Here is a 12687-nt window from a genome sequence, read left to right on the forward strand (position 1 = left end):
AGGGATAACTCACTGGGCCGCTCACCACCTTGCATTACTAGTCCTTATTCTCTCTAGAGGCTGTTTTCCCCAAATCCAAATTAATACATTCTGAGAATTTTACTGACTCAGACTGACTAAATCAGTTACCTGAAGGCTATACAATTCTGGTTCACAGACTCCAGAAGGACTGTAAGCCATCCAATATAAAGCGTACGGCCTCTTAAGAGTAGCTCCCTAGTAAGAGGGGCAATGTCTATAGACACACAGTATGGTTTTGTGTTAAAATGTACAACCAGTAGGGGTTGTGCATTTTGCAGAAGGGGAACAATCAATGTCAAGTTCTACAAAATGTTTTACTATCATAAAGAAATTATACATAATAAAACACTGTTTTCAGACTTGCCTCACCAAAAACATGTCAATAATTAAGATATTATATACACACAGAAATAAACGATTTTCAAAGACAAATCTGCTTCTTCAAAGTTCAGAGCCTACCACTTAATCTGTGAGTATTTTAATTTATAAAATAATACCTAATAATTTTCATAAGTATTACAGGGCTTCCCAGGTAGTGCTAGTGATAAAGAACCCACCTGCCAATGCAGGAAATAAGAATCATGGGTTTGATCCCTGGGTTGCAAAGATCCCCTGAAGTGGCACAGTAATCCACTCTAGTATTCTTGCCTGGAGACTCCCACAGACAGAGGAGTCTGGTGGGCTATGGTCCACAGGGTTGCAAAGAGTTCGACAAGACTGAAGTGACTTAGCATAGCACGTTAAGTATTCTATTTTGGAGACATAAAACCAAAGGCTATTTTGAAAGAAATATTATTTTCTTCTGTGCTGCTATTAACACATGTAGTAAAATCATTTTAAGACTGAAGGGGATACAGTTCTGCTTATACACTTTTATCAGTGAGGATGGTTTACAGAAGAGTACAGCACAATAAAGTTCAAAGAATTATATCCACACTACAGAAGTTCCAAGTGCCAAACCGACCTTAAGTTTAACCTGTCTGCCAGTTAGTTACCACTATTATCACCTTTTATTACTTGCACTTGTTCTACTGGAAGACCCATTAAGAAGCCAAAAAAGTTTTAAATATATTAACTGTTAAAAACAACAAAGAAGCGTTTAAAGAAAGAATATATTTGAACCATATAAACAAACAAAAAGGTATTACATAAGAAAAATAATGTAACAATTTATGTAAGTACCTAACATATGAGCATGCTCTTACATCTAAAACAAAAAATAAAAAGGTAACATTGGTACTATATATATATATTTGACAAGTGTGCATTAAAGAATTCTCTAATATAAAACATTTAAAATGTGGAGAATATTTTGTCAAGACACAGAAAACAACTGTTAAGATAGGCACACCCACAATTCTTATAAAAACGTGCTTATGGAAGATAAAATTCATCTGAGCATTCATTTCTCAGATGCAAAGAAGCTATGAAACTGTAAATCACCGGATATTGCCTCCCACTTTCGCACTGTTTGAGTTTCAACACTGATTAGTATAAATTATGAATTACACAATTAGTTTTATTTTTAAAATTTTAGTGTTTCTGCCAAGGTTCCATATAAAATGTGTCTATTTAGTATGAATACTTAAAACAGCAACATAGTTTGTATAAAAGTTACTTTCCAATTTTTTTTAAAGCACTATTGTTTAGAAAATAGTTATTATAACAAATAGTGCTCTGGAAAATCTGAAACTATAAATCAATATGCTCCATCAACCATAAGTAGATCTAATAAGCCCTAACTAAAAAGAACACAAATGTAAAAAGCTGATAAATTTAAAGATTATAAAATTGGTTTATTGTAAAAGCAATTCAAGAATACCCAGTTAAAATCTTATTCCAATGCCACCCAATACAACCAAGAAGCAGTTAAAACACTTTTACATTAGGAACAAGGACAAAAAAACAAGAAAGACCACATCAAGACTGTGATTCAAATTCAGAAAGAGAAAGGCTTAGGTCTCCTTCAGGTCAGTACGACGGTTACGATTAGGTCAAAGCACCATGTCCTTCAGACACCACGGTGCTGCCACAACACTGAGGTATAACTGGGTAAATCCAAATCGAGGGGGAATGAAGAACTCCATATTTTTGTTTTGTGGGTGTACTTAAGTGATTGAAATTTTAGGAACAACTGCTTTTAATGACAGCAATATACAAGACAAGTTTTTATTGAAGAAAAAGAAGCTTATAAAGTTCTCTATCAAGGTCCCACTAAATCTTCACAACCCCCCTCCCATTTTCCCACCCTTTCCCCTAATCTAAAGCTACTCTGCTGATATATAAGATGAGATCTTAATTTGTGGCTTAATGGCAAATTGTAGGCACTCCTTCTAAGTAGCTTTGATCTTCTGCATATAAAAAAGCCAACATGCTGTATCATTCATCCATAAACTCAATTATGCATTCTAGGCAGAAATTCATTATTCCTCTAAAAAAAAAATCAATACATCTATCTGCACAGTGGCCATTTCCCCCCAGACTTAATTCAAGATTTAATCTTTCTGCTGTTTTAATAATAGCCTTAGAGTCAATTATTACAAATGATCAACCTATGAATCAATATATATAACACAATGACTGCATTTTGAGCACTGAAATTATCTAATATAAAACTTTACTTCCAACTTTTGCAATCCTCTAAACTGAAGGGTCAAAATACTTGTATTTTGTAATCAGAAAAAAACAAAAAACAAAAAAAAAACCCCACCTGAGGTTTTCCTAAGCTGAGGCTTTTCATAGCAGTTTTAGCCAGGAAAAGAGAGATTTTATGTCTTATAAACCCTTGAAAATAAGGGCTTACTCTATAAACACTGAAAGACCCTTAATCGTAGAGGTGCTAGCTGATGCCACTGTAATTCACCAGCAAGAATTACTTCATAGCTTATACTGAAGGGTTGATTCATACTCATTTTGTTCCTTTAAAAATACTCTTTGGAAAACATTATTATTCCTGTAGACACATACTCTAGTTATATCTCTTCCAGTAAAAATAAAAGTATAATCATGATTATCTCTATTTCTTTGCTAAAATCAACTAGTAATATACATTAATCTGATCACTTTACCAGCTAACTTATGACCTTACAGTATCCCATATACTATCCAGGGTAAATTCTCAGCATATAGAAGTAGGAGCAAGTCTTATAAGTAAAAACAATTTTGTAGGCAATATTTCAATGTAGTGTTTAATGTGTTCATTATAAAAGAAAACTAAACTACTAGATTTTACTTCCAAAACTAAGGCAAAGGTAATCTTCCAAAGCTAAAGGGGATAATAAAGCCATTTCTTGTTTACTTCGTTCAAATTCAGCAGATAATATCCACTGTGTGCCCAGAGGGCATACAAGACTCCTGGAGGCACTATCCCTAAGAACAGCCCTTTCTAGAACACTAAACCACCACCAACTGCACACTACCCCAACCGGATTTAAACTACTTGTGAAATATAAACTACTAGTCTTGTATTCTAAATGCATACATTCATAGCTACCATTTTAAAATAAATTGGAAAGTAGGGAAAACTAAAAAAAAAAGATACATTCTGCTATCACACTATTATAAACATTATTAAGTGTGTGTGGGTATATATAAAGAGAGCTGATTACCAAGATTTAAATAAGATGGTAAAAAAACCCAGGACATGTAGATTTACCAAAGGAACTATAATAACTGTCCCAAGCTACAAGTATAAACAGATGCACTACAATGGTAATTTGCCTTAGATTCTGAGGAAAAAAGAAAAACACAAAACAAAACCCCTAAGACAATAAAAATCCCGATGAAGACCAAAAAAAAGAAAAACAAACAAAAAACCCACAATAAAACCCACCAAAATCTATACTAGAGTATGTGGCAATAATTAATATATTTCTATGGAAATTACCTCAAGCCTTATAAGCTCCTAAAATAAAATCAAGGTCACTATGTGACTAATGATAGCACTAGGAGGAAAAAAAACCCACTGAAAGTAAAACAGTCTTCAGCCTTGGTTTCAGCTAGCTCTTCAAATCAGTCTAAGTACTAAACATCAGATACAACATTTTTGGCTTGTTAGACCAGTAAGTCATGTTTTTCCACTGGCCAAAGGCAGCTGAAGAACAATTGCTTGAACAAACTAAATGCTGTGACATGAAGCATTTGACTTCCAAGTCTGAGTATTTAGTTAAAATGATTGGTGAACATCTAACTGGGCAAAAGGAATGGCATCCATCATCCAAACAGGCTCACTTCCCCCAGCCCCCAAAACAAACAGTAGTTATAATAGCAAAAGAAACAAAAGTTTTTTTTTGATTCCTTAGAGCCAACTATGGAAGAGGTCAGCAATATATTAACAGCAGCAATGGACAAGAAGAGCAAAATAGTGGATGAAAGAATCCTGCTGGACGTTTGTTCATCTTTTTCTGTATTAGCCAGAAGACTGCCCCTGGCTTAACTGGAAATTTCAGGTATAGGTCTTATCTCCTTAGATCCTTCACAGATTTAGAATTCAGTCTACCTGAGGGCTCTATAACCATGTAAGAAAGCTTTCTTTATCTAGCTTGGTGGCGGCCAAAACAGACTCCATGTCGTTGAGGATGTCGGAGCTCAACGCTTCTTGCAGGCTCGGCATCAGCTCCTCCCCTTCTATGTTCATCCCATCTCCCTCCAGGGTTCCGAGGTCCACGTTTGTCCCAGGAATGGCTTCAAGATAGTCTGGGAAACGGTTCTGCTGGGACGGCAGGGTGCTTTGGTTGATAGTGTCACCTAGATGGACCAGAGAGAGAGAGAGAAAGAAAACAGGTCCTTTTGAAAAGCTGACATCGTGACACACGTAGGGAAAGAAATGCATTCCTGATGGATTTCCTCCACTGATGCCCAGTTTACTTTAGGCCAAACAACCCACAGACAGCAAAGTAACAATGCCAAGTCTCCTTCAGCTTCATGTGTTCAGATACTGAACAAGTCTGACTGCTTATTCCTGCGGGGTCAGCACTGAAGAGGGTCCTGGGAAGAAATTCGCTGAAACATTATATACTCAAGAGAGAGGACAGAGGACACAACTGTATCAGTACTTTTCGTCGAAACATTATATACAGCAAGAGAGAGAGAGAGCGCAGGTGTGACTCAACAGCGTCAGTACCCGACTGCTCCAGGCGTGCACCGCCACAGTAAGGGAAAACAAAGATGAATGGGTATGCCTGTCTTTCTCGCAAGTACACACTGGGGAACAGAATAAAAAAAAAGGCTGCATGAAACTCTATCCCACTCTCAGGAGATTCACATTCACAATAGTAAAACCACGCCTCCCAGAAGTCCTTGGAAAAGTAAGTCTTCCTAGCTTTCTTTGCTTACAGGTCTCCCAAACTTACCTGGCCAAGAAACCTTTTTTGCCCATGATGACGTTAACATTCATGAACACTTCCATGGACTATGCTTTCAGAAAAACTAACATAAACCATTAATTGTTATAAAAGTTTAGAGAGAAGGGAGAAACGGGGGAGAGAGGAATAAGGAAAGGTGTTATGAATGAGATGGGTTTGAGGTGACCCGTACGGATGACTTAAGATCCAGATGAGGAGAGGGTGGTGTGGATTCCGAGGGACACCGACGCCATGGGCTCGATGCACACCAGCACAGAAGCCCCGCCAAACGCTCCCAGCAGCGGCAAGCTGAGGGGCCAGTGAGCCGGAGAGCCTTTCCACTGCCCAGCCAGCTCGTGCCCTCTGACAGCTGCCAAGTCCAGGTCAAAGGGTAAGCCACAGGAGCACCACTCCTGTGGGGGAGGTTTTCAAGCTCCTGCAACTCTTCCAATAAAGGACGTAAGGCCACCACCTAACCTTTCCAACCTGCCAACCTGAGGCCCGCATCACCTAAGCTGGACAAAAGACCCTCACAAAGAGGGAGGCAGACAAAGAATCACATACACAGAGAGACATATAAATCAAATACAGAGCTCTTGCTCTGAAATTAAGAGTAAATATCCATTTAACAGAGACTTCTAATATGGTCGTCAACTGCCCTGCCCATTAACTCAACATTTTAAATTAACTCAATATTTTAAATGCTAAGTCATGTCAAATAGAGATAAGACATCCATGACATATAAAAACTTGGAAAAGACTTCAATTACAAGATGTTACTAAAAGAAAGAAAACAACCACAACAACAAAGCAGGGCTCAATTAAGTTTACAGGATCTTCACTGGTTTTCTTCTGAATACTCCTGGCTCACTATACTTTATCAGACCCAGCAACACAATGACTGTATCTGACCGAAAGCTAGATGACCGAGAGGAACAGAAAGTACCAACCTGTATCCATCTCATCAACACTGTTCAGGAAGTCGTCGGGGGTCCGAGGGACGCTGTAGCTGCTCATGCTCAGTCCGCTGTCTGTGCTCTCGTCGCGAGAGTGATAGGTGCCACTGCGAAGAATGAGGGTCACAGACCAACGCAACACACGTAAGAAAAGATTCCCAGGTGAACACATAAACACTTGCTCAGTACCAACGTGATTCCCGGAGGATGAGCGAAGACTCCTGCCCTGCAGCATCAACAAGCGCCCTCCTTCAGAGCCGGTACCAAGCTCCTGTGCCATGAAGCGAAATGGACAAGTTGATCCTAATTCAGACTTGGCAACCTCAGGGGGTCAAAATTTCTCCTAAGGTTCTGTGGTCATAAGGGAAAAGCAAGATACACCCAGCTTTCCTGAGGGACAGGAAACTCTCAGTGTAACGCCGTTTGAATTGGGGGCTCCAAACAGCTCATCTGTCTCAAGGTCTCCGTGCCCCGAGTGGCAGTGGTCACAGGTGTGGGTCAAAACACAGCTTCCAGGTGGTACTAAGACAGGCCTGCACTAGATTCCTGCTGAATTCCTCGGCTCATGCAGAGAGTTTAAGCCAGAAAAATGAACCCTAAATAAGGAACCAGAATTTCTTTTTGGACTGGGCCAAAACAGATGAGTCAGTGCTGATAAGAACAGAACTCACTAGCTTGATCTCCTTGCTTCTGTTTGGTAAAGTGGGGGGAACCCTGAACAAACACCTCAGCATGAAACAGGAGTCCTGAGAGTTCCAATGGAAGGAACTGATTAAAAACAAAAACCAAAACAGCCCTGCAAGGCACATAGCTTGAGAAAAACAGAAAAACAGAACCAGGTTTTTACTTTAGGCTGAATGAAAAGTATCACAGATGTACATACAAGTATGTTAAATATCCTCAGAACGTTACTTTCATAAATAGAACACTTCCCTAACCTAGTAGCACACAGACACCAGGTGGCATCAACAGGAAGATCAGAGGTTCTACGAATTCTACAACATCTTGCAGCAGAGTGTGAAATGCAGGCAACTGTAATTCTTAACAGTCTCTGACTACAGTGTGAACTTAACTTTCCTCACAGCTTGGACATTTGAGGAGCTGTTCAGTTTACACAAAAATTAAGCAAAAAATAGGAGAAGGCGATGGCACCCAACTCCAGTACTCTTGCCTGGAAAATCCCATGGACAGAGGAGCCTGGTAGGCTGCGGTCCATGGGGTCGCGAAGAGTAATAACTAAGCTTTAAAATCGAGCTTTCACAGTTGCTCAAGGTTGAGAGCTCAAGCCCTTCTTCCCTACATTACTCAACGCACTTGCCTTGTTCCCCTCTCTTTCACACTGTATATTGCAACCACTAGTTTAATGCTTCTGTCAGATTTTGGCAAGATTCGAAAGCCTCACACAGATCCAAGAAAACACAAATTTGCCTCTGAGACCATCTGTACACAATGCAGCCGCTTCGGAGAAGCCCTCAGGATGTGGTTTGTTTTTATTTTGCCTGACTCGATCTGGGACGAGGGCCTGGTCCTAGTCATCTCTCTATTCCCACTGCTCACCACGGGGCACATATCAAGACACTCAAGACTCTGTTACAGAATGGCTGAATTTACACAGTTCTTTCCAGGCCTCAGGGGAAGCACATGGGCATTCCTGAGGACGGAGTTCACAAGGCCATTTCCCTGATTAGGAATTGCCCCCTGCAGCCCCCATCTCCCTTCAATGACACACACACTGAGCATCTGCTACTATGTGATAGGGATGAGACAAGGCTGAGGAATCAGAGGTTAACAGCAACAGCCTACAACTGATGCTTTCTGAGAGGCTCACAACTTCAGGGAGGGAAGGGAACAAATACATATACAAGGGCTACGTGAGCAAAGTGCTTTCAGAAGAGAAAGCTTTCAAAGTACAGGGGAAAGGTTTAATGGAGGGGAAAGCCAGAGCTGGCCTTGAAACATCTGAGTAAAAAGGAGACGAGTGAATGTACCACCACCACCAGAGTCAACTCCATGGCAAGTTAGGGGAACAAGTGCTTAGAGTTTAAGGAATATCATAAATTAAATACAGGCAGTGGGGGAAACTGTCCAAGGTTTCTGAAAAGAAAAATGCTAGGGCCAGATGTGTTTTAGAAACCGGGTACTACAGACAGGGGGCATTGGATTCTGCCCTGAGACTAGCAACTTTGGGGATGATTCACTCTGTTCTTTACCAGGAAATAGAATCTTAAACTGTAGCTCAGCTTTTATCAAAAGTTCTAAGAATCTGCACAAACGACAAACAGGAGGCTATGCGATCTTCATCCCTCTTTTCTAGATGGTCTCTTTTTATCCCTGGACCAATAAACACAGACCATCAATGACATGGGTACTGGAATTACATTGATCTGAAATCTCCTCTGTGGGGGAAAAAAGGTCTGTGGCTATGACTTTCCCTAATTAACCTCAGAATTATAATCTTCTATAAATACACTCAATTACTGGCAGGACTTTAAACTGCATGTGTCAGAGAGTAAATACAAAACTTAAATACATTTTAGATGGCCTTTGAGTTGTCCTGTTTTCAATGTCATTTGTTTCCAGGAGTTTTTCATCTCCCGTTTGATTTCTTCTTAGATGGCCTTTGAAATCAAACCAGTCAATCAGGCCACCAGCACTTATCTTAAGAGAAAGAAAGTTTATTGTACTAAACATTTCGGTATGACAAGGTATCTTGTTTTTCTTAGGGTCTGGATGTTTTCAATTCAACTTGTGAGAACTGAAAGGGTAGCATAATAACCTTCCTAAATCAATATACCTTTCAACATTCTTAAAAGTGCACTGTCTAAAACTGATTACAAACAAAAGCAAAGACCAGAAAGCATTTGTTTCTTATTTTGAAAATAGAAACTGCATAAATATTTGACAATCTACAAGAAAGAATTGTAGTTAAGTCTTAGTTTTAAATGCCTTTCTAGGCAAAAATGATGATCTGTCTCAGCTTGCAGTTTTCAACACAGCACTACATATAATAACATCTTTGCAATATGCCCGAAATCCAAGATTTCTGGTAATTCACTAAAAATCATCCTTAACTGTGCTATTTTTGAATACTCTTGAATATTAACACATTATCTGAAAGAGACACCACCTTACTTTTTATCTCCTTGACCTATAGCCCTTAAGAATATGAGGCCCTACAGTGCTCCTGTAGTGAAACTTCTCAGGTTGAACACTTACGTGGAAAATTCCTTCCAAAGATCCTTATAATGCTGCCCTAAGCAGGTTTAAGATGCCTTTTTTCCCCTGCTTTCATAGAAAGGCATTCACATGTTCCTTCACGATTCTGCAAGTAACTGTTAGTCAACAGCACAGGCACAAGCAAACACGTGACTCTGAGTAAGTATCCCCTCTACAAGTCTGAACAGCTCATTTCCTCTCACAGCAGCCAGCGTCTAATCCTCAAGCTTTATTGTACGAGCCATTTATGGAGAGATTCATTTACAGCCGTGGTTCTTGGCCTGCACGGATGTTCAAACAGCTTATTATACATAAGCACTAAGGAGAACACCGTAAGCTGTGATTTTTTTCAGATGTTGGCCAGCAGCAACTCTTACCAACCTGTTAAGAAAGGGATCTGAGCTATTGGTCGTCATAGTTCTCAATTCCTGAGACATCCCAGGAGAAGATACTGGATTTTGAGTCCCACCATCCTGCTCCAGTGTTGGTAACTGGCTACGGAGAGCTAATTCCTAAAAAAAAAGAAAAAAGAAAAAAATCAACACAAACAGAATCAATCCACTAATTAACAAATTTATCATTAGATTTACATATAAATCTTAGATGTACATATAAAGCTTAAGTATTAACATCTAAAAGTTATTGAGCTGACCAGTCAGAAGGACCAAGTTCTCTCTATTTCAAGTCACTGAACATTAAATTATATAAACTGAAAGTTTATCCAGGCTTATTAACCCCCCAACATATACTTAACTAACTTAACTACTTAGTTTTCTCTTGTTATTTTCTTTATTCTGGCAGACATGCCTAGATCCCTCCTTTAGAATAGGGTGGCAAGTCTGACCAACTCTCATACGGTTTCATATATTTGGCACCAGTAATAAAAATAAGGTCAAAAGAACAAAATTTGGTGATTTACCAAGATACCATCACTCCTCACTGCCTTTCTGCACTGTTTTACACTTTGGTATCAAGCGACTCAATCTGATGTAGGTTTTTCAGTCTTGAGCTACTGATATCTTCAAGGGTATCCCACAGTTTCTCAGCAGGATACCACCTGGACACTGAGCAAAAGCTGTGAGCCATTACTACTGATTGTTTCAGAAGGCCCGCCTCAACATGCTTTCAAACATTCTGGGTCTCAGCTTGTCATCTGCCCAGGGCGCCAAGGCTAGTTTACTTTACTCTGGCCAAGTCCTACACCTCCATTACCAGCTTGTGCTTTCCTCACCTTTTCATCCATTCGCTGTACCCTTTCCTGAGGATTTCCACTGTGCCTCTCAAGCTCTCATCAACGTCTTCTGCTAGAGATCAGCTTTCTCCTCCTTGACAGTTTTGGTCTGACTTGAAACGTGGCTTTCTATCACAAAGGACACTTCCCCACCTCTTGCAAGTGGGCAAGCCTGCTCACCGAGGCACACACCACCTCCAAGACCCTCACTCCCAGGGCACCACTCGGTCCAGAGGCCGTGGAGCTATTCTCTGAGCTCTGCACCAACATTTCTAGACTTTGCAACAACCACTTTTTACTCAGGTTTCTCCCTTCTAGATGTACCATTCTTTAAATGGTTTCTTAGCCAGAAAGTCAAGACGGAATGCAGAGGGTCTATGAACTTCGACGGAGAAAAAAGTTACACCTTTATTTTCATTAAACTGTAAGTGAAATTTAGCATTTTCTTCAATTATGTTAGGCAACAAACAGTAGTATTTACTATATCTCCAATTTTTCATCAGTAGAAAACATTTTCATATCATACTCCAGTTGTTAAGTTTCTTAAAAATGTTCATTACTATTCCAATATTAGTCATAAGACATGCCACGATCTCTTATTACTTATACATTAGGCAGATGATTTATTCAACATGAGAGCTCCGTAAATTTCTGGATTCCAATGATCTTTATCCCCACATACCTCAAAATCACCCATTTGTACACCCAAGACCTTGCTATTCAAAACCAAACCTGCCCGTACAATCTTTACTCACGTTTGGGACAATGATCAGTGCTTCACTTCATTGAAACTGCACTTTACCACTCGGGAACCTTCAACAGCCATGCACAAAATCTATACAGTAATCTAATGTTGAAATTCCTCCTTCCAAGTCGGGGGTTGAGTCTGTGCTCCCTGAACTGGGAGGTGGATCCCCAACCACTGAACCACCAGGGAAGCCCCGAGCGGATCATTGTAAATACACACAAATATCTTTAAGATTCCTGATACACACACAAATTTTGTTTCAACACAGCAAATTTCAACAATGAATCAATACTGAAAATATGCTTGCTTCATTTCTATGCTGAGATTGCTAAGAAATGCTAAGAGAAAAACCATACAGCTTATCATAAATTAATTCTCTGGTCTTGGCTGAGCCTCTAGTATCACTTACTGTTTTTTTGAGGGTGGGGGCGTTGGTTCTTGGTTACTTTTTCTCACATTCTCCTGATTACTACTCCAAATCTGGCACACTCTCTCAAGCCCCCGGTCACTCACGTGCTCTCCCTTTCTCCAGCTCCCTCCCACTTAAATCAGGACACTAGAGGTCATCAGCCACAATCATGGTTTTCTGGTTCCCCCTGTCACCCTGGGCTGCTCCCACAAAGCCATCTTCTTTCATACTTACAACTTCTCTTCCAGGCTCAAAAAATGGATTCCCCACCGCCACCCCCTGTTCTAGGCCAACCCACACTCCTAGCAGCTTCTGGGGATCCCATTTACTTGTTTTCTCTGTATCTTCTATCTCTAACATTACCCATGCCCCACTTTCATCTTACAAAGTAACAAGTGACTTTAAAACAAAGACAGTTTGCACTTCCCACAGACTGTAGGTCTGTGATATGGCATGTTTTCCTCTGATACTATGTCTTTCATACACTCTTCTCTTGACTAAAAAAAATAAAAACAACAATACTTCTCTTATATTTAAGATCCAGTTACCTTCTCTAGGAAATTCTCCAGAATGATCCCATCTCCATCTTTAGATTGAATTACACAGATGGACATTATGCCTTAACACCCTGTTCAGTTCAGTTCAGCTGCTCAGTTGTGTCCGACTCTTTGCAACTCCATGGACTGCAGCACACCAGGCTTCCCTGTCCATCACCAAACTCCCGGAGCTTGCTCAAACACATGTCCATTGAGTCAGTGATAACA

General features: G+C 40.0%; 1 protein-coding gene across 9 annotated transcripts in view; it reads right to left on the reverse strand.

Moving 5' to 3' along the window:
- Positions 1-1055: 1055 nt before the first annotated feature.
- The window catches only part of YAP1 (Yes1 associated transcriptional regulator), a 141187-nt gene continuing 129555 nt past the window's right edge, over positions 1056-12687 (reverse strand). For 8 of the 9 annotated variants that reach the window (XM_068989299.1, XM_068989296.1, XM_068989298.1 and 5 more), the window contains 3 exons: positions 9917-10047; positions 6314-6426; positions 1056-4767 (listed from right to left, as the gene is read on the reverse strand). In XM_068989299.1, coding sequence (XP_068845400.1) covers positions 4529-4767; positions 6314-6426; positions 9917-10047 — 483 coding nt within the window. In that variant the 3' untranslated portion in view covers positions 1056-4528. The remainder of the gene's footprint in view (positions 4768-6313; positions 6427-9916; positions 10048-12687) is intronic. The other variant, XM_068989300.1, reaches the window with a different exon arrangement.

The sequence above is a fragment of the Capricornis sumatraensis genome, chromosome 16 (genome assembly GCF_032405125.1).
Source record: "Capricornis sumatraensis isolate serow.1 chromosome 16, serow.2, whole genome shotgun sequence".
Taxonomy (NCBI): Eukaryota; Metazoa; Chordata; class Mammalia; order Artiodactyla; family Bovidae; genus Capricornis; species Capricornis sumatraensis.